We start from the raw sequence: 27,842 nt of genomic DNA on the forward strand, positions 1-27,842 counted from the left end.
TATATTTTTAGTTTTACGAAAAGTGATAGTAATCTGAAGAGAATCTCTGCTTTTAGAAAAAAATATGATGTGGCCACCGCATGACTTCCTTGCACGGCCTACTTAATAATGCACATTTTTTGCTGCATCTCATTTAAACATATTTCTTCGTATTGCATTAGAGATATATTTCTCATTCAATCGGTTCAGTTTAACTTCGCGGCAAGGCAAAAGTACATAAAAACTCAACACGTCTTTATCAAAAACTGTAAAATACACAAAAGCATAAAGCACAAAATAGATTTGAAATCCGTTAATAAAACAATTTTTAAAATTTAAATTAGAATATAAATTAGTTAAAATCAAGCAGAAAGACACATTTTTCGGGGAGCAAACTTTTGAATTCACTTGGTAAAAAGACACTGAAGTTGGTGCAGAATCTGAGCTAATTCACTATGCTGGAAGTTTCGGATGTAAGCAAATGGCGGCGTCGTTAGGCTTAGTTGAACATAAAAAACTTTTAAACTGTTGATGCTTCTACACGTATTGCATGCAGATTAACTAAAGGACCTAGACATAAGAACAAAATAGTTCAATCACTTTTAAAGCAAAAAATCCTCAATTTACTAACATAATAAGAATAAAAATTTCGAGCTCATCGAGCCGGTTAACAGAGTGGGTATATGCATATGCATTAATAAATAATTCATATTTGGAATAATGAACAATTTAAATTTTGAATTAAAAGGGAACTTCAATATAATAGCTTATCTGTCATTACGTATATGGATAATACAAATCATTAATTAATAATTCACGTTTGGGAATAATGAACAATTTGTATTTTTGCACTAAAAGAAAACTTCAGTCCGATCGCTTATTCCTCATTACGTATATAAAAAACACAAACCATTAATTAATAATTCACATTTGTCTTTCTGAACTAAAAGGAAAATTTAGTATGATCGTTTGCTCTTCATTACGTATATGAATAATACAAATCATTAATTAATAGTTCACATTTGAAATATTGAACAATTTATCTTTCTGCACTAAAACTTCACTATAATCGCTTATTTCACATTACATATATAAATATTTAAAATCGTGTATTTTAAGTGACCGACAATAAATTTAACGTAATAGTCCTTTTCACAAATACTTAAATCAGTTAAGTACAGTAATTTTGAGAACACACAGTGATATAGAAAAATATACAAAAACAAAAAAATCAACTCAAGGCAGGAAAAGATTCCAATGAGGTTTCGTCTCTATATTATAAGCCGAAACGAACGTAAAAGAAGTTCAGGAATCCTTCTTCATCAAAGCCGCTACACATTCTCAATTCATCTGTTGAGGAAAATTTCCTCAGGGATACTGACCTTCTGCACGCAAGGAGGTCCAACTTAACATGAATGCCCACAGACTTCAATGTTCTCAAAGAAGATAACTGCAAACTTCATTCGACTTGAAATGACGACCTTTCCGCTTATAAATCTTTCATCAGAAATCTGGAGTCCTGTAAAAATGTACATCCATATAGTACCTTATGAAATGCTTCGTGTTCCACTTGAGCTATCTCTGTTGATAACCTATGCTATAAATAAGTTTGCCAGATTTGAGAAATGTTGAACCGGGACACCGGATTGCCCCCCAGCAAACGCGGGTATTGAAGGGTACACATTCTTCAACCCTTGGCGGTTTTTTAGAGTGTTTTAGAGGGTCGTTTATTCTTAATGTTATGAATAAATGGTTACTTAATGACACATGCATATAAATTTAAACATTTTATTTCTTACATGCTAATATAATTTACTGAAGTAAGAAGAAACACTTCAAATGAGAAATAAAAAAATTGATTAATATTTACATGAACATTTCATTTTCTAGGACTATTTTTAGAGACTTTTTGGGTTTTAATCTTCGTGTAAAAATCTTCACAAGCTAATCCGATATTAATTTTACTGTAAAATTGGACTCTGAATATTGGACTTGCCCGGAAAGCCTCTCGAATCGCGCATGGTCACGATTGGCGAGACAAGACGATACGATGACAATATTATTTATTGTCAGATCATCACTCTTCTATAGTTTTCACCTTTCATACAGTATAGAGATAACTGACAAAGTAATTATCCTAAATAATATTTCACAGTTAATTATTTTTAGACTTTTTTATCATCTATAAAATCAAATTTAATTTTTACCGGGACGAGAAGTACACCGGCTGGGACACCGGGATTTTGTCTGGACTGTCCCGGTGAAACCGGGACGTATGGCAAGCCTAGCTATAAACCATATAAACTTTAAAAAAACGCCCTTGTGGGCAAACGTTATAATCTGAAACAGTCTAGATTTTTATTTGTTTAACTGTCTTAAAGTTTCGAATGATGAAAAAATACAGTCAAAATCTGTGGGTGAATCTATAGTTAGAGCACTTTGATGAAAATTGTGCATTGAAACTGAGAAAGGAATTTTTCCAAAATTTATTCTTTTGTTGTAAAATAGGCATATAATTTGATTTTACGTATGTTTGTTTGGTCTATAAACCCTTTATGAAGAAAGGTAATGTAATTTATTTCTCGTCTTCCTCCGTATTATGCTTACAGCGATGCAATAAAAAGCTTTATTTTCTAAAGGCGGACACTATCCATTTTATACTTTTGCCACTAAGGCCAGAAATGTCGGTCATTTTAATTACGGAGTCACCTAATAGGCGGTCAACGTTAACTTTTATGAAGGGACAAACTATTTACATCCATGGCTTCTCCGGCATTGGAACTGGAACTCTTCGGTACGGCAGTCAGAGTCACTAACCACTTTCCCACTGAGCGGCCGCAAATGAAAACTAAATTCCACACTTAGCTTATTTCGAAAAGTAATGTGTGATAAATTATAAAATAAAGTTATACGGTACCTGTTTTAAGAGCACGAAAGCTGTCTTGAGGAGCTATATGTTTAACTCTGGCTTGCAACTTCCTGCCTGGCAGCCTAGCTTCATCTGTATTAATCATTTCAATGGCTTTAATGAAAGCAAGCTCTAATTGCTCGTCATTTGTCTCAAACAGGCCACCTAAAAAATAAATTTTTTTTTAAGTACAAATGAAGTGTTATTTACTGTTGCAGTTTCAAGCAAAAAAAAAAAATTGCCTTAGATATTAATATAACGGAAAAAGGAAATGGCAAAAGGATCCTCAACTTTAAATTTCAAGCACATTTTATACGATGCAAATTTTTATACATTGTATGGTAACTAAAATTCCCCTAATAAAAAGAACACAACAATTTAAATTTTGAAATCTTTTATATTATGTAGCGGTATGGAAATCTGAAATTACGATTAATTTTGTGCGCTTTCAGAAAAAGAGCAATGATGGGGAAAAAGCACAACGCTTTTAAATTTTAAATGTTTTAATTTAATAAAAATTTGGCTCTTGAGTTAAAATGTGCTTATCGGTAAAATGCTACATTATTGCAGAAATGTCACTAGTAAATACTCACAAAAAGTTCCTGCTAGGCTAAAATGCAATGCAACTAAAAATTTATTATATTATCAAATGTACTGAATTGAATAGAAAACATTCTTTTAAGTATATCCAGTTTTTAGTAATATAGGTCTTTTAACTATATCCAGATTTTAGTATGGTTGAAGTATTCTTACATCATTTTAATGCTGATTTCTATTGTACCTAAAGGAAGGATTATCTGAAAGTTTATGATTCTCAACAACATGTGTAACATACATTGTATATGTACACTTTTCTGTTTTTTATTGCATCCATATACTGGAAGGTTCAACTTTAACTCCAGCCTCAACTGAGCATCATATTGCTTTTGGTTGGGTTAAAAGAAATCCCATCAGAAGACGAACTAATTTCTATGTATAATAAAAGAAAGAGTTGTGTGTCTTTCGTTCGTGCTTGCGCGTAAGCTAATAGACCCAGGGTACGAACTTTGGTACATAGGTAGATCTAGACATGAGCCAGGGCACCTCGAAGTTTTTTTTTTTTTTTTATGAAGTTGTTCTGCAGAGTAAAATTCTGCGCAGTTTTTCAATTTAACGTTTGGTGTTCCCTTCAGGCATTTTTCCGGTACATTTAATAGCCAGACAAAAACTGGTCACGTAGCTACTTGTTAAAAATAATGAAAAAAAAAATGGCTGAAGTATGAAATCAGCTCTTTAGTGTGATCTAGGAGGAAAGCTTAAAAAGCAGGTCAAATTAAATAGATTTAGTCCCTGAATATGGCCAGCAAGCCACCTCAATCATCATTGGTTCGGAGGGCAGAATCTAAAAAGTACCGTTCTTTGTTATTAATCACAAGAGGACGAGTGAATAAGACCAAGAGCCGTTATAATTTGTCCTGGGCTTAAATCCTGGCAAATGGATGGCTGGGCATGAGATGTTTCGCAGTTTTGTCGAGATGAAACGTGAATAATGATTTTGTTTACCTTAGAAATATTTCCTTCGAAGGTGACCTTTCTCATAGGCTGACAGGTAACAGGTGATGGAGAACGGAGACGCCTGGTGTCTAACAAAGGTAAGCAGGTATATGTCCCACACCCTCCGCTGTCTAGCACCAGCAGCTCCTTTGAGTCTCAGGAGGCCTGCCTCGCGAATGAATTTGCTTCTCTGTGAAGTCGCATGAACAAGCAGGGGTCTGGATGACATTACATGAATGCGTTAGCTGCATGAATATATAAGCATTAGCCGTTAAAATGCATTGGTAATGTTACTGGGTGAACGTTGCCAAAACCCATAAGCTGACAACAATAGTACGCTTGGGCAATACGTAATGAACCCGAAACCCTTTATAATTTGTAACATCTAGACACTATCATATGACTGGTCGGTGGCGAGCATCGAGTTATCTGACAATAATATCATTTTCACTGATATAGAGTATAAGTTTTGGGCATTTTGCATCACGTCAGTCCTCGGCCAACATTAATGAAAGCAATGAGTAAATTCTGAATAGTTATACGGGTATTATAATGCGTGAAAAGTTCTTCGCGACTGCATGTTCATTGCCATAATTTCTCATGTCTCTCATGGCTAGTGCGGAAAATGTTTAAGTTTTTGGTTCATTATTTAACCAAGGAACAGCTCTTTGCGACTGCAGTTCTTCAAAATGTTCAAATAACTGTTCTTCGCGACTGCATGTTCATTGCCATAATTTCTCATCTCTCATGGTTAGTACAGAAAACGTTTAAGTTCCTTGGTTCAGTATTTCTGAATCATCTTCGATCAGCGCATGAAATCGCCAACTCTTGGCATAGGAAACACGAGTAATTAAAAATTATGCGTTACAAACCGCTTTATCATTGCGTCACTCTGCTATCAATTCACGCTGTAAAATTACACGCAGCGAAATTTCATAACAGAATATAATTTTGACTATGATGATGTCATGTCTGGGTATTAATTCTATTATACTCTGACATCAAAACAGAAAATCAGTTTATTCGCTTTATACTACATATCCCTTTGCATTAAAGAAATGTGTATTGCGAATAAATGTAAAGTGAGTAAACGGATTTTCTGGTCCACTTTGTGTTCATAAATGTGTAGTTTAAAGCGAATACATGTATTTTCTGTTGAAATTCGTATTAAAAATAATATTCCTTATGGACTTTCTTAAAAGGTTTTCTATTTGAGATATTTATAAAGGAAATAAGATTAGTACGACCTGCTTTATTTTTTATTTCAAAATGGTGTGCCAATTCTAAAATATTTAACATTTGCTCAGATGAAAAATAGTAAATCTTTACGACATTCGATAAAAGGGTTTGAATGCAGAAAGCACCAGACTCCTTTTTCTTTGAAGTTGAGAAGCATATCGTATTTTTTTTTTTTATTTTTTTATTTTTTATTTATTTATTTATTTATTTATTTATTTTTTTTATTATTTAATTCTAAAAACTAGCATTCAAAGTTACAACAGTTTGCTTCTCGGAAGATAACACAACGTAAGCTTGGAAATTGTTATTTTCGTACCTTATTCGCTATGTCTCGTTTCAATAGTTTAGCAAAGAGATTTTTTAATTGTCTTTTCTGAAGTTTTCGTAGTAGATTAATTAAAGATAAAAAAGTAAATTTAATTTTTTCTAGTCTTAATATCTGTCAAGCTTTAAAGAAAAATGGAAAACAAAATATTGTATTTTTAATATTATAATCATCAGTAAATTAAATGAAATTCTTGTTTCAATGTTATAGTTGAATAAAGAATAAAAAGATGAGTTATTCCATTCAAATACGAAACCTAAATTTCCAATGTATTAATTAACTAATATTTAAATAAAATCCCTGAAAGAGCACTCAACTATAAAAAAAAAAAAAAAAAAAAAAAAAAAAAAACCTATTGCTCAGATTCTTTATTATTATATTCCTCATTCGTAAATGAAATAGGATCTTATAATAAAATATACTTAGAATACTAACTATAATAAATTCATTTTAATTTTGTTTAGTTTATATTTCATTAAAAAGTATTTTTCTCCTCCTTCCAGCATGCCTTTGGGGTGTAACATTTCTTATTTTTCACATCTCCCACATGAAAAAAAAAACCTAGTGACTTTACAATACATTCATATGACCTGGCCTGCCCGGCGTGTTAATTGTTCAGATGTTTAAAAGAGCGTGTCGGCAACTCTGCGTAACAGCAAGGGCAAAAACGAAAACTGCGCCGACTAGCCAAAAGGCGCTCTGAATAAACTCCAGGATTCACCCGTTTAAATACTAACTTTACATTTAGATCCTGGCGAGGAATTGCGAGGGAAAGTTGAGGAGTTCTGGAAAGACAAAAAACATTTTAATAATATGTTAATTGAACTAAGGTAAGCAATACAAGCTGAACTCTTTGTTTTGATATTTACATGCTAGACTAGTTAGTGCTCACATGCCAGTAACTGATGGTAGGTTGGAATCGCTGTCAGAATTCTTATTTTCGAGCATCGCTTCGAACACTAGAAGTCACTCAGTTGGTTCGAGCGTTGTCAATTCAGATCTTTTGGAGAATTCTCATTTCATACTTCAAACAACACTATTGCATACGCAGTCCAAAGTGTCAAAACTGCTGATTGATATATGTTGCATAAGTACGAAGTTGCGATTTTCATATGAGCCTTAGATACGTACTGTTAATTTGCAGTTTCCTGTATATGTACTGGATGGGAAACAAATAAAAAAGGAGACAGTTCTACATCTCCCGTTCTATAGGGCCCACTGACGAAATTTAATTTGCGTTTTTGATGTCTCAAAAGCGCGACTTGGGACATATATTAGATATACATACAACATTGTTCTAACATCAATTTTTTGACACAAAATCCGACTTATTCTGGAATGATATACTAATATTTTTCCATAGTTATTATTTCGACTCAAATTACGCCTAAATATTATATTTTGTAAAATTTGGGGAAATAATTTATCTTGGAGAACGTTTTCAGTTGTGCCAAACATAATTCACTTAATAATCTAATCTATGGTCAAATATTTTCATTTCTTTATCACTGTGGACAAGAATTATTCAAAATGAACCGGCAGGCCATGATTCCCCAATCTTTGTTTCGAAGAGCTTTCACGGATGTTGTCAGGTTTAGCGTGTGTGTTTGCTTCTTCTGCACTGTTTTAACCATGCACGTTTCCCAGGTTGAATCGCTAGTAAGTTATTGCATTTGCAAGTTTATCTGCGTATAGATCTATTTAATTAAGGGAACATGGTACCCCCCAAACTGATAAAATTACCGACTTTTCAATATTTTACTTTAAGAATACCACCTTAAAAATCCCTACTACATTGAAAAGAAGTTTTGAAATGATCTGACGATAATAAATGGTATAAAACGGCTTTGAAATTTTGGCAGCCCTTTAAATGCCACACGCCATCAGTGTTTATTTTTTTACTTCTTAATTGTTTTAGTAATTTATTAAAAACCAATGTAAAAGAAGAGGAATGTAATTAAATATAACAGCAACTATCAGCAAGCTGTTTATATGTATAAACTAATTTATTTAATTACTAAGTTAAGTTCGAAAAAAAAAAGATTTTTTTTCACTTTAAAACTAACTTGTTTCTATACATATATATGCATATACTCAGTTCTGCAAATATTTCTACGTGCATTATCAGTCAAGTTTAAGAAGCTTCTTCGAAAATAGAAATTATTTGTGATAAGAAACCAGCAGAAAGAGGTGGCGTAACGAAAGAGATCAAGTTCTGACTATAGTATTATTGAAAATCGTGCTGGAACAAACTTTAAAATCTTTAATTAATCGAAATACACCTAAATTAATTTAAATTGGAACTTAACCAGAACAAAGAGCTGAAAGAAGAGAAGAAATCTCATATGTGGCAGAATGGTTTTAAATAAAATGTTTTACGTCTGTTCAAATTTCAAACTTTCTGTTTGAAAAATCGAAGTAATATTATTAATATTGATTGTAAATGTTTTGATTCTAAATATTTTAGAAAGTACAATATAATAAATTCATGTATTAAAATTATTTTGAACATGTTTTAGAAAACAAAAACAGGTAAAGGAAAATTATACTTGCATGGTATGATTTTTAGCAATATTTCTGGCCACATAAGGTTTTAAGTAAACCAACTGAATAGTTCTAGGTTTTATTTTACATTTATATATATTTATTTTATATACATATATATGTGTTATAAACTTTATAAATAAAATATATATTTTATCTATGTTTATATATATATTTAGGAATGTGCTTTTAAAGTTCCAGTCAATGCGTTTAAAATTAGAAAACATTATACTTTCTCTACAGATGTAATAAAATGCTGAGTGGTTATTTCACAATTAATAAGGTAATATATACCCCACAGATGAAAGATGATTTTAATATATTGCAATTATAATATAAATCTGCGTGACATCTAACCACAGGAGTCGTAAGATCTGTGATAAATGGCCATTTGTAGGCCACGTGAATCATTAATTAAAACATATTATACTTTATAACATGGCAGCACTCGATAGTCGACATGGATAATATATGATCTAGTAGAAGAATAACAAAGTATGTAGCAAGATGCAAAATATGCAAAAGCCAAAATATAGACTTAAAAATGACTAATTAGTACGTTATAGTTGAGTCTATGCAATAATTTGTGACTCCGCAAAAATATAAAAGACTTAATAATGGCATGTTATTTACTGATAATAAATTTATATTTGGAAGAAATCTTTGCAGTTGAAATTCGCTAAAAACACACAAAAAATTACATTTATCATTTGTTCATGCTATAAAATCCTTCAACATGCCTTAAAAAGTGCTATATTACCATTTCTATCATGAACGATAATTATGTAAATACAGATTGCAATAAGTGGCTGAAAAACGATTTTTAGTCTTAACGAAATCATTTTTAAAATCCGTCTATTTTTCCGTTTGATTACGTTTACAACATTCGTAACTGAAATTAAGAAATCGTAATTGAAGAATATAAGTTAAAAAATAATAATACCGGCAAATAGTTATAGGTATTGATTTAAAATCGTAGCAATATTGCTGTAAAATTAGGCTTCAGTGATCGAATTTTCATGCTAACAAAATAAGATTTTAGTAGCATGAAACACTATATTTCTCTAAATTCTGTTTGTATTACAACATTATTCATATCATGAACTGCCATTTAGGAATATTTTATAATTGCTAAAGAATTTCGATAAGTGCAAAACATAAGGTTTCAAAAATCGAATTTATGATGCTACTAAAATTTTATTTTGTGGCCTGTCATGGATGCATAATATTTTCTAAATTATTTTGCTTGCATTAGAATACTGTATACATAATGAGCTGTCATTCAGGAAAATTTTACAAATATTAAAGAACTTCGATAAACGCAAAACATAAAATTCTTTAACATCAAGGTGCATTTCGTTTCAATAATACTGAATGTTTTAAAGAAGTGCACAGTTCCTTTGTTTTATTACGAATAAAAACATACTCAGTTAAATGTGTATTTTCTTTCGGAAAATTATTATTCGGAAAAATATTTATTTCGGAAAATACGGCATGTAAAAATTCCGTAATGAATTTGAGGTTTTTAAAGTTATCTAAAATACCAGTTCACAATGAACGGAAATATTGTGGTGCATAATTTCATAAAACATAAAATCACTAGCCGTAATACATAGCATGAAAAGCAAATTGCATTTCCGTACGCTTTAAAGATCTATTTCTTAAGGGGTTCGCTCAGAATCATAGGAATTATATATTGTGGAAGCATATGACATGGAGAGGAAAATCGTGCTTGCTTCTTTTAACGACCACGATAGACGGATGTGATGCAAAAATGCTTTTTTTGGCTTCGATTCAAACTTGGGTGTAATTTTAAGCTCAGCCCTCTTTGCGTCGTCTTTTATTCTCTGTCCTTTCTTTCCGCTTTCTCGAAAGTAAACTCTGGCTTACGTCCAGTTGGGAGTGAGCATCCGGACCCCACTCAAACATATCACTGCAAAGAACTCTCCGGATTCAGAAAAGGCAAGGACGCAGGATCACTGACTTTAAGGGCACTGCCCAGTTGGCAGGATTAAGAACAGTCACACTTACTTCTTACAGCTTGAAAACGTTGTTTGGTTTTGTATGCAAGAATGTGGATCAGTAGCATTTAAGGCAACTGGCATTTGGAGTGCATTGGCTGAAGTATTTAGTTTTCAGCTAAATAGTTATAAAATTTCATACTAAATAGTTAATGAAATTTATACCACATACCATAATTTCTGCTCTAAATTTTTATTAACTATATTTCAAACTTTTTTCTTATAAATCTTTTAATAAATACAACAAGGATATTGCACAATTACTTTAGTATTATTACTGTATTATTATTACTTTATATTATTACTTTATTATTATTACTTTATATTTTTTATTATTATTTATTCCCCAAACATTTTGTATTTAATTATTATTAAAACTGTTATTTTCATAAATATTAATTTTTCATAAAATTTCTCCTAATAAGTTGGATTAATTTTGTCGTAACAGCTAAGCTAAATGTTTTAAGTACGCAGTGGCTATAAGCTCTAGCCACTCTCTAGACAAAAGGCCCCTCATCCGAAAAATTATGTACGGCCAAATCATGTTTAAGAGGGTTGAGGTGGTGGTGGTGTATTTAATTATGGTAAAGCACACTAGGGCTATCTGCCTAAGGGAAGGGATGCCTTCGTGGAGGGCTTTCTAAGGGAAACTGGCTCGTATACACGTTACACATGGGAAAAACCACGAAAACACTCATGCAGCCAGCCCCCGTTCGCGGGATTGGAACCTCAGACCGAACTACCAGTGTTCAGCAACTTTACCGCTCGGCCGCTGTTGGGCTAAGAGGGTTGAGAACATTTTTATAATGTACGTTATCATAGAAAATAGTATTTTGACCATGCGCCAGTGAAAGGGTTAAGGCAAATGGCATTTGGAGTACATTGGTTGAAGTACTTAGTTAAACATACTTTTTACTTGTATGTTTGTAGTCAATAATCTCGTAGCTAGCAAGAAGCTTTGTTCGTAATTTACCTGCTTGTTGAACTGAACGTAAAATTGTTGATTTCCTTCATTTTGGCATACATTAGGGTCTCAGTTACTCGAATTAAGAGAATTATGAATGGGTTTCCATAATCGATTATGATATTTAAAATGATTACTTCAAATAAAGCTTGTTGTAAGGTATTTTCTTCCCCCCCCCTCTTCACGTGTCTTTGCAGTTTAATTGGAAGCAGTACTGATCCTAAACTAAAACAAGTTAAAATTGGCCGTCCTTTCTTACAGAAGTATAATATGCTTGATAATCAGTTCGCTGCTCTTAAATTTGACGGCCTACATGCTGTGGCATAATTTCATCTTGCCCCCCCCCCAGGAATAGTTGTGAATGAAAGCACACTCGACGTTTATTCAAGAGGTTCAGGGTTCGAGTTTCGGCGAGGACACTGCACATTTTTCACATCTGCTGCTACGAAAAAGTCATGACTTTTCGAGTGGCGCCCGAACTAAATGGACGTGGATGACAATTCGTCAACACCACGATTTGGCGATTGAGTCCCCTAATCGCAGTCGCCATTTAAAAGGGGAGTATATAAGAATACCTTATATACATAATATATAATTTAAAAGGTATTTTCTCCTTCCTTTCGGCATACCTTCCTGGTGTAACTGGAAATATACTCGACGCGTATTCGAGAGATCCAGGGTTCGAGTCCCGGAAAGGGCATTGTACATTTTTCATGTCACCAGCATCAAAAAAAACATAATGACTCTACAGCGTAATAATAAAACCTCTAAAGCATGTCATGTTTCCGAATTTCGCAAATACCTTAATTATTTACACGTGTAAGCTGGCTCCGTTTTTTCCGTCTCTGTTCATGGCAAGACGCCGCTTAAGAAAGTCAGCTTTGAGTGTCTAATTACGTTATTATCATTATATTCCTTTAATTTACCTAAAAGGATTTGGCAAGCTATGAGTCAAATCCTGAGCCTGAATTCTCTTATTCTCTCGTTCGCATATAAATTTAGCAAATAACGTTTAAAAATTATATTTATTTCTTTTTCATACAGAATATCCTCTTTTTTAAAATATTGAGCTAAGCTGATTAAATATCCTCTTTTCTAAAATATTGAGCTAAGCGTTTTTAGTTCTTTAAACTAAAATGTTACGATGATCATTTTATAAAATTGCTTGACGTGAAAAGCATGTAAATATAAAGAAAAAATTTCATTACTTATTTCTCTTTATTTAAATTACTAATCTGGATAGAAAGATATGTTTAAGTGTAATTTTCTTTTTGTTTAAGTGTAATTTCTTTTTTCTTCATCTTATGTTTCATCTAGTTCCGTACATATGTTTCTCGGTTAAGAAGCGAAAAGATTAAAAATGCTGTCTAAGATTAATTAGAAAACTATAATTCAAGAAAAATTTGAGATAATTAATACTAATTAAAATGTATTTTTGGCAGAAGTTGTTTTTGATAAGGTGCATTGCAAATAAAATTGTTTTTCTTGTAAACACTAACTTTAATATGAAGCATTATTTTTTATCTTAACCATTTTCATTACCGATTTAATATGTTTCGTGTAACTTAAGCCGAATTCCCAGGCATTTTAGAAAAGAATTAACAGCAGTATGTAACTAATCTTTATTTCCATAAATTAAAGTTTCAGCTTAATGAAAAAATATTACATCTTTAAGCAGAGAGATAAATTTAAGAGAGATAAATTTTAACATTATTTAAGCAGTTAAATGATTTACTTGTTTTAGTCCCAAATTTGATATATTATTAAGATATGATTATATTTTGGACATTGTTTATATTTACTATTCTGGAATTCATTTCCAAATAAATTTATATTGTACGTAATAGGATACTTCGATTAAGTACTTCTATAGGAAACCAGAGTACCGGAAATACCTGAACTGAAATAACGCACAAAGAGTGATTACTAGTCAAAGATAATTCTTATAACAGGAATATCATTGATGCAACTAAGCACATTCCCATGCATTAATAGAACCATCACATATACACTTTCTGCTGGCATGAGGAATTCATGGGTCTATTGGGTTATCTCAATAGACATAAATTTATACGTATACCCGAATCAGCTAAAAAAAAACAACTTATTAAATCACACTACTCATTTCTAATTACCAAGTTTTCTGTATGCCGCACAGACGGTATAGAGGTTAGAGGAGCCTATCGGGTTCGAATATCGGAGAAGGCATGGATGTTAGTAAAAGTATAGTGTCTTTGCGGCATGGGGGCACTCTAAATATATGGCGAGCCGAAAGTCCTCTTGAAAGGTTGGTGGTAGGGAAAGATGGGTAGGAGACCCTTCGACCCGTCCTACCCGGGATGCACTCTATTAGAACTGGGGAGCAGAACTTAGCGAAGTCCTACTGTCACATGTGCGGTTCTCAAGACTGTTGCCAACGACAGTGAGCAATCTTGCTGTCCTTGCCATGATGAATTTCGTAGGCTTGTTCTAATGTTACTGTCAGACAAGTGATATAAGTCACACCAACACAACACAACACAACATAATGTAAAACTTAATTTAAAGAAACGTTAATTCATAATACAAAATGCGATAAACACTTTTTAAAAAAATATATAAAAATGTTAATAATGGAATTAAAAAAATATAACGCAGTACGATTTGCTTGAAGATCGATTGGAAGAGATCTAGAGACGAAGGTCGCATCGAAAATATAAAAATTATGCAGGTTATGTTATTGAAAGCGACCATTGACCAGATTCTGCAACTGACGGACACATCAACAGTCTTTTTTGAGGGGGGTGGCGGGGGTGTTGGAATGCTGAGCAAATTGTTTTGGATTCTACTGTGACTTTTATTATTAGCATAACCTACGATCAATGGCATTTTGGATTAATAGTTGTTGAACTAATCTTCCACATTCACAACCACTAACCTTCCTTAGACTCTTTTTTTTGTACTAATCATATTTTACTATATACAATTGTTTTATTGAATACCTCGAAGAAATGTCTTTCCTATTAATATTGTTTTCACTTTGAGATAAATTTATGGGTTCAATAAATATGTATTTTTTTTTTTTTTTTTTTTTTTTTTAACTTTCGAAAACCCTTAATGCCGTAAAAATGCGCTTCTTAGTGCAATAAATGCTAATCTTTAGAGCTCACTTTAATTGGCATTCTTAAGAATATTGTCAAATTGGGTTGTTTTATAGCATGAATGTCATAAGCAAAATAAGTATCTAGCACCTTAATGGTTGGTAAAGGGAGGGATGCTTTCATGGTGTACGTTCCAAGAAAAACTGGCCCATATACACGTTACACATGGAAAAAACCACGGAAACGCGCATACAGCCAGCCCGCTCGCCTAAAATCGAACTCAGAGCGGAACTATCAGTGTTTAGCGACTTTAATGCTCGGCCTCAGTGCTATTATTACTAAACGATTTGATATTTTTGAAAAATATGATTGAAAATTAAACCATTTTACAGTAGCATGAAGACTGCGAGCGTGTAAGACCGTAAGTAAGAGTACTTCGATTTTTTATTCTGACACAATATTAATGCAATTTTTTTAAGATTTTGAAAGTATTTTTTTTTTTCGTAAAATTTTATTTCAAAAACAAAATATACTGAAACAAATTGAATTACCAAAATCAAAATTCTTTTGAATTAATATTCAGCATATACAACATGAAAAATTAGTTTTATGAGCTGGCGGCAGTAGATAGGATTGTATTTAAAAGCAAAGTATTAGCATGTTTTTACCATATTTTAAGACATTAGAATACAATATGAAGTTTTTCAACTGCACGTTTTTAAAATTTGGCAGCAGTAGATAGAATATTTTCTATTTAAAACCAGAGGCAAAATTTTAGCATGATTTTATATCATTTCAAGACGATAAGATTGTTATTTGAAATTTTCCAACTGCACGTTTTTAAATTTTGCTGTTTTCTAAGCTATGCTTTGAGGTAAAGCTGTAAACAACTAATTAGCGATTTATATGTACATTTCGTACACGCGATTGTTTCTAAGAAGAAATCATTCAGGATTCTTTCAAGTATTACCATAAAAGTACTGTAATATATTCCCTTCTTATCAGAAATTTATTTAGCATGATTTAAGACATTTTTTACCGGAAAGTTCTAATCCAGAAATATCATGAAAAATTTACATGATAGCAATTCAGCTTCCAGATTCAAATATCTACCACCCTTTTTATTATTACTTCATATGCATTTATCTCCATTTACTGGGATTTTTGCCAAATACGAAAGCAAAGTATAAACTTACTCATCCCAACGTCATCGAATTTTTTGTTCAATTTTTACTAAATATCCTTGGTAGGACCCTTTAAATCCTGCAAACGCATCCAAAATTTAATATCAACTCAGATGTATCTTATCATTCCATTAATCTTCCTCTTATGTATCAGTGCCCCCGGGTAATATTTTAACAGATGTAATCGGGCAACGGATTCATGCAGTCAGAAGAAGTTATAATCTAAATGCATTAAGGAATAAGACATTTTGTGGAACAAACGGAAATAAACAAGAATGAAAATATTTCTCTAGTTATTATTTAAATTCAATTGGAGAAACGTTTTGCTTGATTCATTTATCACAGAATCAAATCTGCTAAGACGTTCTAAAAATCTGTTCGAAAAATGTAAAGCTAATTCAGATAATTTTCTGGACCAAATATATAACATAATAATTGTATAATGAAACTTAGAGAACAACGATGTAAGCCAACTGTCAGTTGAACCGCTTGGTGTAAAAATAGCTTCAAAGAGGAAAGAAAGAATCATATATTTCCAAAAGAAATGTGAACATATTGTTATCAAAATAGAGCTGTTTGATGACTTTTTGAGTTTAAAAATGGCTAGTGCAGTTTAAGTGCAAATTACTTAAGCAATTAGTTTATTTAATAATCTTGAAGATATGTCGAAAAGAATGGCAATATACTATATCAACAGCACTTTTTTTTTAAATTTACAACGCACAAAAAGTGCTTTACAAACGTGTTCTTAGGGCCTGACAAATAAGAAATGTAAAAGATTTTCACATAATTTTACTAATGGATGGGATTTATTCCACGAAGTCTTGAGATGTGTATAATGTGGTACTTACTAACAGATTTTAAGGTAAGTCAAAATATATAGTTCGTTTCAGAAGGATTTATTTACTCACTCTACTTTAGATAAACGGGAAAAAAAATCGAATTTCACCTAAATACCCACTTATCATTTATATAATCATGAATTCAACTTATCGATACTATACTGTCACGAAAGGTGTACTAAAAACCGAATGGATTCCAGTTTATTTCATACATCACAGCAAGTATAAAACTTTCTGGTGAACCGTACAGAATAGGGTGATTTTTATTCTGGTTACAAAACATGATACCTCATGATTGGGCACACATAACATGCACTGAAGTTGAAATGCATAACTTTCAAAGTTTATAATCATACAGAAAACTTTTAACAAACTTCCACATGTGCAATTCTGGTACCAGACAAAAGCGCCAACTTTGTACAAGTAAAAATATCACTATAAAAATAAAAATGAAGCTAAAAATGGATTTTACACATAAAATTGGCTCATATTTCTATATTTTATATCAATTACATGAAGAAAATATCGTATAAAAGTGGCAAAATGTAGAAAGCAGAAATTAGTTTTAATATAATTATAGCAGCGTTTTTACTTTTACTGAAATGTAATACGGACACTGAATATTATTATTTCATTTAAGTTTCGAGATATGCAAAATTTGCAAAAAATATTCAAAATTGCAATTTATTTCGTAATTCGATACTGAGGAGAATTATGTAGCCAAATTCTAGCTCTGCTTATTTCCAGAAATCCATACATTTGGTCACTAAGAACTATTAAAAAATATGAAAAATGTCTCTAATAATTTTGGAAATGGTTAAAGTTGGCGCACCAAAAAGGGTAAAGACTTTTAATTCAATACAGATTCTAGTTCGAAAGGACTCAGTGCACGGACATTTTTACGATTTTTTCAGAATAATATACAACTGAGGATAAAAACGATTCCTAAATATTGTAACATCAATATGCTAGCACTGTTGCTATCGGATATGAGCATGTTTCCCTTAGAAAATCGTCCACGAAGACAAAACAAGAAGAATTTCTCTTCGCTTAGAAATTCCCATCCTCCGTTGCTAACGACAGACGCTATCTTGCACTCCTGTATTTTACTGCCATACAAGTGAGATTGGTAACCACAACGACAGAGATAATTCTCACTTCTGTTTTTATGGCTTCAGGGTATTTGTAATTAATTAATGCTGAATGTTGCACAAACGTTTAACGATGATGTTGCGGTATAAGCTCCATTCTCTAAACTTCTACGAATTTAATGTATATTGTTGTTGTTGCTTGTGCTCACTTGTCTGACGTAGTCAGCCCAAGCCCACGAAATACCTCATGGCAAGAAGCGCTAGAATACAGCTGCCGTTGGCAACAGCCTTGAGGACCATTCAGGTGACAGTGCGATAATTCTCAGTTCCGCCCCCAATTTTGATGAAGAGGGGGGTCCCCAGGGGGACGGGTCCGAGGGTCTCCTACCCTCTTCTCATCCACCAAATCACACGAGAGGACTTTCGGCACTATACATTTATAAACATTCATGCCTTCTCCGGGGTTAAAAGTAAGGCCATTTTGAGGAGATGATGGCCTTCAAGATGGCCTTGTTAAAACCCGGTCTCTTCGGCACAGCAGTCAGCGACGCTAACCACTATACCGATTCGATCCGATCCGAACAAGTATGGCTGGCTTCATTTTCAATTCATAAGTGTAAACAACAGCTGGACTCTGGTCGGATGGTTATTCGCCTATAATCGCAAAGATAGGAACTGTACGTTGAGACGAGGAACTATAATATTGGAATCATAATTTGAAACATATGACTACTGGTTTCATATGGTAACACATAAGTTGCACGTTAAGTTAATACACCTGCAAAACCCACCAGTAACATTGCATCGTTAGCCCATCTATTTCGCAATTACATCTCCTGTCATACAATCAGAGTTGACAAATCTGACGCGTGAAAAATGCGAAATCGAAATAGAAATTCATCGCAATTACATCTCCTGTCTTACAATTAGAGTTGATAAATCTGACGCGTGAAAAATGCGAAATCGAAATAGAAATTCATCGCAAATACATCTCCTGTCATACAATCAGAGTTGACAAATCTGACGGTGAAAAGTGCGAAATCGAAATAGAAATTCAACCAAAAGCAGCCGTTTTATATATTTCCTGATAATGTGTGTTTATTCGGTCCTAAAATTATCACAAAAATTAATTAAATAAATTTAATTTTAAGATCGTTGTATACTTATATACGTATGATGAAAACATAAACAGAAATTTCTAAAATACAAATAGAAAAATAGTCCAGCAGTTTTCATGAAATTCCGCTTTTATTTCGGTGCAAAAAAGCATACACTTTTCTTGTTATTTTCAAGTGAAGTGTCATGGAATGCGATGTATTGTGTAAACACATTCGCTTTCTCCCCGCCTTCATATTTATCACTACATATGTTTTTTTTTTTCCTCGCGAAAATTTTTATTCCAAAATGGCATAAAGCAGTCATTAAAACCGGGCGTACATTTTAATATCTGTATTTCAGTGAAACATCATTTTTCAAAATGCGGGTATACTTTTTTTTTTTTTTTTCATTTCATATTATTTCGGAATACAAGTTTTATTTGCTAAGAAATCGTACGTAAAGTGCTGGGGAACGTTTACTTGTCATGCAACAACACACACATCCTGCCCCCGAGAACATGCCTCTTTTTTTCCTTTTTTTATATGATGTAGTTATTCGAACTGTATTAGTTTTAGGGGTCCCACCAATCGGTTTATGAATTTACGAGGGAAAAAAAGGTATATGTTTCACACATAAACTATAATTAAAAGAGCTAATGTCATACATATGTTTTTTGTTCAATTCATTCTGTTACTTTTAAGAGCAACCCTGTTAATTGTGCTAAAGACTTTATATTTTTTCTTTCTGTACTGGCTCTCTCTCTTTTTTTTTTTTTTTTTTTTTTTTGTTTGAGGAGAAGTACTGTTTTTATTTGTGAGGTGCTTGTTGAGGAGGAGAAAAACTTTATCAAATGTAATCATAGAAAATATATCCAGAAAGAAATAAATACATATATGTTACGAGTTTTAATACAACTTTAAATGGTTATTTGATTATTTTTTTTTAATGGAAGAGAAACGGATACGCGCCAAAGGCTAAGAAATTCATTTAAAAAAACAGCGTCATTATTTTTTTATGTTGCTTTAAAATTCGTTAAAATAATTTTGCCATGATACAGAAAAATTAGAATACACACATTTAATGTAATTTCACTCAAAACGTAATATTTATGTGCAAAGCAAATTTAAGGACTAATTAGAAGGAATATAGTTTTTTGGGGGGTAAAACTAATTTTACTATTATTTAGGTATTATAAGGTTGATCGGTATTTTGCTCACATATTAATATTTACATTTCTCATTGAATATATAAAAAAAAGTATGTAGTAAAAAAAAAAAAAAAAAAAAAAAAAAAAAAAAAAAAAAAACCGAAAGCTTGCCCTGAGATTTTTCAGATACTAATCTAATAATCTAAGGAAATGTTTACGTTTAAAGTACTTTTTTTAAAATACTAAAAACATTAAAATGTGTGAAAGGTAATAAGAAAAAAAAATATAAATGATTCTGTACTAGTTCAATATATGGCGAAAAAAGCATTCTTTATTAAGTACAGGAAATAATAAACTTTCAAAAATATTATCAGTTGATATTTCAAATTGTATATATACCATATTAAATGGATAATTCTGTACTAGTTTTCCAATATATAGTGACAAAAACAGCTTTCATTGATTATAGAAAACAATAAATGTTCATAGAATTATCAGCTGATATTTCAAATCCTGGTTATATCATATTAAATGCATAGCTAAAATATAAATGATTCTATACTAATATATGGAGACAAAAAAAGCTTTCATTGATTACAGAAAACAATAAATGTTCATAAAATTATCAGCTGAAATTTAAAATAATGGCTAGGTCAGATGAAATGTATAACTTAGAGACAATAGAATCTTGGATTGCGGGAGACGTGAAAAATGACTAATACATTCTGCTAATTTCTGATCTTTCATTGCTTTAAAAACTTTATTGACACTTATTTAAAAATTCTCATAAATTACATCAGCCTTAATGTATAAATTTATTTATACAATTCTGTGAATTTTTATTAATTACTTAAATACTCTCCAACATTGAAATTGCAGCATCAAGAAGAAACTCTGTAAAGTTATGCAACTTTTGTGTGATTGTAACTGTATGATAACATATAAATGTGTACAAATAATTAAATTTTTAAGCGGCTAGTCCTAACCAGTGAATACAAAGGTATATTGTAGAATGATCGCTGGCACTCGAACATGGATCTCCCAAATGCTCGCCGAGTGTGCTACCCTTACAACGAAGGAATGCTTGGAAGGAGGGAGAAATGATCTTCTGTACTCCCCCTCTTAGAGGGCTACAAATTAGGGGACCTACTCGCCAAATCCTTGAGGTGATGAATAAATGTTCATTTTGGGCACCATCTGTATATGTTTTATGTTTGTTGCCTTCGCCGGAACTGGAATATGGACCTCTCGAATTCGAGTCGAGAGTGTTACCGTTACACCACGAAAGCATACGGAAAGAAAGGAGAAGATACTTTATAAACAAAAGCATAAATTATTCTGTGCTCGTTATCCAATATATATAGGCAAAAACATCTTTTATTACTTTCAGAAAATAATAAATGCTCGTAAAAATTGTCAGTTGATACTTGAAATCTTGGATATACTGACTAAATGTATTTTTATTTAGATAGATATATTTTTAAAGAATAAAGTATAGTTTAAATTATTAAGAACAACACTTTTAAATGACTCAATGCTTTATTAGTAACAAATTGACTAAATTTAGAAGATAAAATTAAAAAAAAAAATTACCCTTTATCAGTTGCAACACGCCTAGATTCGGTTATGTGAGAGTGCGCGTAGAAGATGAGTTAAGATATATTGTTTCGCTTAGTCGCAATTCGCATTTTGGATTCGTAATATTTAATTACAATAAAGACGAGAAAGTTCATAAAATTTATCATTTGGGAAGTATTACAAACTAAATGTGATTCATTTGATATCATACATATGCACTACTAAAAAAACAACTAGAAGAATAGTTAATTAAAGTTACCAATAGACAGATCAACGATTTTACGATTTGTCTAAAGTCAGTACTCTACGAATCGGCTATGTGGAAAGAATGCGCAAATATATTTAAAAATCTTTTCGAAAGTAGCAGTTCTATACATCAACCTCACTCTTTTTATTAACCTGTAACTTAGTCTATGAGTTACACTGATTAAGTGCGACAGATTCTACGCTTTACAGAAAATAATAATAGTCTTGAAAATCTACTACTGGTGAGAGAACTTGGATGATTATTTTGTTCATTGGGCAAAGAATGTTTCTAAATTCTTTCCGTTCCAGTGCCCCTCGTGTGGCAGTTTCTGAAGAACGATCGTGTCTACGGATATCAATTTGCGAAGAGGAGACTGTGGACAACAAATTGCCATACATGATGCGAAAGCAACTTCCTTCGAAGTGTAAAATTTAACCTTTGTTCGTATTTTCCTATTTTCCCTTACATTATGCTAATTTCCGATTTTTCTTTGCTTTAAATTCTTGTAAATTACATCAGCCTTAATGTATAAAATTATACAATAGTGTGAATTTTTATTAATTACTTAAACACTCTTCAACACAGAAATTGCAACACCAAGAAGGAACTCTGTAAAGTCATGCAACTTTTGTGTGATTGTAAGTGCATGATGACAGGCAAATGCCTACAAATAATTAAATTTTTAAGCTTCCAGTTTTAACCAGTGAATAGGGAGGTGCTTTATAGAACGATCGCAGTATTTATTCCCACTATATAAATTTTGAGGTATTGGATTTTTTTTTTTTTTTTTTTTTTTTATCTAAGATCGTGAAGCTTCGGGATAGTAGACATCACCATTATTTTTATCTATTGCAAATAAGGGAAAAAATATTCTTGAAATTAAATATGTTTTATAAACCCTGGCAGATAACTATGCGTTTAGGCCACTACGTTAAAACTTTTGAATTATGTATATAACAGGGATTGGAAGTACAAAGGCAAAGAGTGGTGAGTTAAATTTCTGTGTGAATGGATTGTCGAATTAGCAAAATAGCACTAAATAATCCATCCTCTTTATGAACTTGGTCGTTCATGTATTGAACTCAGTAAAGCCATCAGTACACATCACTCAGTAAAGCCATCATTCAGGAAGCGTTGCATAATATTGGCCACGAGCCCATTGACTTCAAGACGTGTTCTCAGAAAGCAGCATTTTGGACTCCCTGGCGGCAAGTGAAGCTACAACTGAAATTTATAATCTGCAATCGTAAATCTTGTTTCTATCTGTGAAGCAATGAGTGTCTGGAGAATCATACTGATTTTTTACAGAATGGCTATACTGCTACTGTAATAGGGAATTGTATGAGACAGTATAATTGGATGGTAAGCGGAGCTATCCTTTTTGTAAATGTACAGCTCAGCGTTATCTTAATTTGGCTGTGGAAGGTTTTGTTTGATCATTTCTGCAAGTTGTCCCAGAAGACATTGTTTAAAATGATAACGCTTTGTGCGTGTTTATCGTAATATAGCTTGGATGATATTTATGTGCTACTGTGGTCTGTCACATTTGCAGATTTGTCTCTGTTCCAGCACAATCCGAATTCCATTGTTAGATTGGGACAAAAGGAAGCACTTGGTACAATCTTATCGTTTCATGCTCCTAAATCCATGCAGCATGGAAAAAAAATCTTCTGACAATGATTAATGATCACATTGATAACATGTCCAGATGCCTAAATATCGTACCAAGGCGTGTAAGTAATACTTGTAGCAGCAGGCATTTCAAACTGAATGAATCTAAAACATTTGAATATTTTGAAAATTCTAACTATTATCATATGATTAACATATGTTTACCTCTTATTAATTTCAAATATTTATGATATTTCCCTCACAGTGTTGAAATTCCAACATCGGACAGGGCACAAATATTATGGATATAATAAAATCCGTTTTGCTTAAAACAAATTGAACATAGGTCTACTAGCCATAATTCAAGAGATGTTTAGCTATGCAATCGTTATTAAAACAACTTGTATGTGGCCCATTTTGTATAAATATCGAGAATAGTCAAAATCTGAGTTCTTTGTTCCAAAAAATAATTCTGCCGAAAGCTGTATTTTCCTTCTTTTTCAACATTTATTATTGCTTGCTGGGAAAAGCTTACAGCGTTTTCCTTGCTGATTTTCCTACTGATCTACTACGCGCCTGAACCATTCTTCCAACTTTCCACTTTGCAAAATTGCTGATAATCGGCGTTGAACTTTCTAGTTTAGAAGAGCTATTCGGTACCTCATAACTCAGGGTGCAGTATAACTAACTTTTCTAACCACTACACCGATAAAAGCTGGCGCTATCATCTTTAACAGCTTTAAGGTAGTATTAGTTTCAATAGTTTAAAGTTCTATCATCTTTAATAGCTTTAACCAAATGAAAAATATAATATGTAAGCTGCTTGATGGATATTCTTAAACTCCTCTTCGAGGTTTAACAGATTTGAGTTCTCGGAATTTTTGTCTGGCAAACCAGAAAGTATTGTCGTGTGAAGAAATATTTGCTGATATAAGAATATCGTGAAGAAACGATTTAATGAAAACACTATGCCACATCTAGAATAAATAAATATCTTTCTTTAAACGCAAAAAAAGTCTTCAAGTAGTTATAATAAAAGGAAATAATATTGAAAGCATCAAGACGTTTCTTGCTATTTGACATTGGGGTTTTAAATAATTCATTTTAAATGTATGATTTTATGTTCTATATTCTGAATTCCTTTAACTTTAAAGTATTTTAAGTGTCGAGCTGGAATGCAAAGATTTCATAGCATTTTATTGCGGTATTATAATTTTGAAATTTAAAGCTTCCTTTTGCAGGTTTTTTTTTAGGTTTTCGTGGGGATTCGAACCCCGAACCGAAATATCAGTGTTCACGGACTTTACCGCTTGCCTGTTGTTAGGCCATTCTTTATTTTGATCATCGAAGAATTATTAACTAAATCTATTTAAATGTGCCTATGAAATTTCATTTGATTTTACATACGCATCTTTTGGTTTTATGAACTTCCGGCAGATCGTATTACTTTTGTTTTCAATATGAACCAAGAAGAAAAAATAGTTCTTGTCTTAAGCATAATGGAAAGGAATGTTTACTGATGAGCTGCAATTTACATTAAACAATCTATGTTGTAATGCATGCAGTGCGAAGATATTTTAAGTACTTCGTTACTGACTTCCAAATATTCAACAGTCAACTGTTTAATTATTGGTTTTCTATTTAGAGCGGATTTCTTTTATGCTTAGCCTTAATTTTCCAATCTGGGTTTTCGGCTGTTCTTTGTGATCTTATTATTGGATTTAGAATTGCATATTTTATTGAATGCTGCACATAGGCAGACTGAATTAATTGCAAAACCTACACGCATTTTACTACTTATTTAATTTAATTATATTAAGTTACAGTCTTTTATAATCCACGGAATCAGGATTAGTCACATGCATCAGAGATCTATTTTTTTAATTCTTCTCTAAATTAAATGAAAAACAGCACAAAGCATTTCATAATTCACTTGCTTTAAATTAATATTCATTTAAATTCTTGCAAAACAATTCCACATATTTTATTTTTATTCAAATCTTAACTACATCTACAACAATAATGTAGTTTGAAAACGGTAACAAAACCAACAGGAACGTATAAAATATTTAAAAATATAAAAATAGTTTTATGACATAAATTTATAATTATTCAATTTTGTATCACATATAGTTAAATACATATACGTTGCCTTTTAGTACCGAAGACTACACAGTTTATTTAATGCGAAGTTGGCTCAAAACCCTCTCACCGGCGTAACAATTAAATATCGGTAGCACTGGTTCAAAGCCGAAGAATTAAAATCTTACCAGAGCTAGCTATACTTTGTAACGTGTCTTCAAGAGGCAGAAACCCGCTCTGCCTTACAGCTGATACTCATTATGAAGTTGCGGATGTAGCCCAGAAGGAGCCTTAATAGCTAGATAAATACAATTAGCACATGCCTTAGATGAGCTAGCATGTGAAAATCCAGGAATGGACCAGAAAGTGAGGTAAAAGTGAGGAAACCACTGTCTCCTTAATCACATGTGTGCCAATCTAATGGAAAGCGACGAGAGATAAAAGTCGCCGCAAGAAAACATGTAAACGTTGTTAAGTTAGGCTATAAATTTGTTATCTCTAAGCATGTGAGTACAAAATGATCTGATCAAATTATCTTCTGAAATGATTTGGTAACTAAGAACCTCTGAAAACCTTTTCACCATCACAGCAATTTTGAAAAAAATGTGGTCAGTAATTCAGTAATGTGGTCCACTAACGGATCTATTTTCAAGTCGTCATGGATCAATCTGTTGCTTATGCGCACGTAATGTTCAATTATGCATCTTCTCAGAATCTATTTTATACTACCTGAAGTTCGCGGAAGTCTGCCTTTGAACCTGATGCCCAAGCTGCAGATAGAATAGACTTTATAATGCATAGGTAAAGCCTACTTTTTGTTTGTCTTAAAATCCTATAACAATCGTATAAGTTAAATACTCTCAAAATAAATTTGCAATCTGGTAAAGAAATGGAAAGGAGAAGATATAGTAAAGATCTAAATTTAAAGTAACAGTTTATGCATATTTTTGCCCTAAAATAGCATTATGTTCCAGAACTCGCAATACATATTTTTGCTGCTATTCCAAAAATGTCATCAAAATAGTAATTTGAAATACAATTCCTAGGATCTATATTGAGGAAGTTAAATCATATAGCCATCTTTCCAAACACTTCGCATAGATACATATATAAATGATAAGTATAATATCAATTTAATTACATAATTTACATGTACAAAGAATTCACTGATAACGTTAATAAGATATACACAGGGAGAGAGAGATAGAGCTATGTAGATAAATAAATACATAGAGAGATGCAGAATATTTTTAAAATGTATTATTGAATATCCTTTACATGGCTGGTAGCAATATCATATTTCCAGTTTAAGAGCTGAATCAAATAACATGGGTCTCCAACCTATGAAAACTAATTTTTAATCTTATTACATATTTTAGGTAAAAAAGTAGGAAATTAAAATTTGATCAAATTGCTTATTAAAGCACTTTTTTTTACTGTAAATTGTTTCTCGTCCTGTTAAAGACCGTTAAGGGAGAACGAAATCGATTTTGCGGTATGTCACTTAATTTTTATACTAGAAACTAATCCAGCTACAAACCGTTCAAAACAAAATGGAAATTTTCATCAAAAGTAACTTCTATATAAAACGATCTGCGAATAACGTTAAATATTTTCCTCAAGAATGAATATCGTTAAATACGGAGTTTTGCGTTACCGAGCTCCTATGGATTGTTATAACTATAAACAAAGTTTAATGTTTTTTCAACTCATCAGATATCTTTCATGAATATGCATGAGGAAATTTAACATGTTTGGATGCTTTTAATTATTAAAAAGATGCGTTCTTTTAGATTTATAATCAGAATATTTTAATGACAACATTATTATGTTTCTATCAAAACATAATAATCTTCCAAAGACTTGAATTAACGATGTTCTGGATTTTTTTTTATGTGAGGAATGGAATTTTTTTCTTTATTTAGTCACCTCTATGCACACTGCTGGCCATTAAACTTGCATCACCATTAAGGAAAGCAAATACGAAAAAGATATTTATTGCATGTAAACTGTATAGTATGAAGACAAAATGATTAAATTTGTAAGCATTTTGGACGTTTACAGGGGTGCGAAATTAGTACAAACCGTTGCCACCCTGGCAGCTAAAACGGCCCTTACTCCATTAGGCATGGAGTCAAACTGGGCTTGGATGAGAGAAATGGGTAACTCATTCCATGCTGTTTCAAGTCTATGCCACGATTCATTAACCATACTAGCTGGAGAGGTCTGGTGGCGGGCCAGTCTCTTAGAAAACCATTTCAGTGGATGACACATCTGGAGACCGTGCAGGCCAGGCGAGCAGTTGAGTAACCTGTGTATCGAAGAAAGTCAGACAACGAAGTGGAACGTGTGCTCTTGCATTATCTTGT

The 27,842-nt window shown here is 32.2% G+C and overlaps 1 protein-coding gene across 1 annotated transcript in view; it reads right to left on the bottom strand.

Moving 5' to 3' along the window:
- LOC118197433 (glutamate receptor ionotropic, kainate 2-like) overlaps window positions 1-27,842 on the bottom strand; it is a 482,153-nt gene that overhangs the window by 93,645 nt on the left and 360,666 nt on the right. Inside the window, exon 2 of the mRNA XM_085810529.1 lies at window positions 2,897-3,052. Coding sequence (XP_085666655.1) covers window positions 2,897-3,052 — 156 coding nt within the window. The remainder of the gene's footprint in view (window positions 1-2,896; window positions 3,053-27,842) is intronic.

The sequence above is a fragment of the Stegodyphus dumicola genome, chromosome 2, assembly GCF_044657685.1.
Source record: "Stegodyphus dumicola isolate Sdum_Otavi_A_Nest chromosome 2, ASM4465768v1".
Classification (NCBI taxonomy): Eukaryota; Metazoa; Arthropoda; class Arachnida; order Araneae; family Eresidae; genus Stegodyphus; species Stegodyphus dumicola.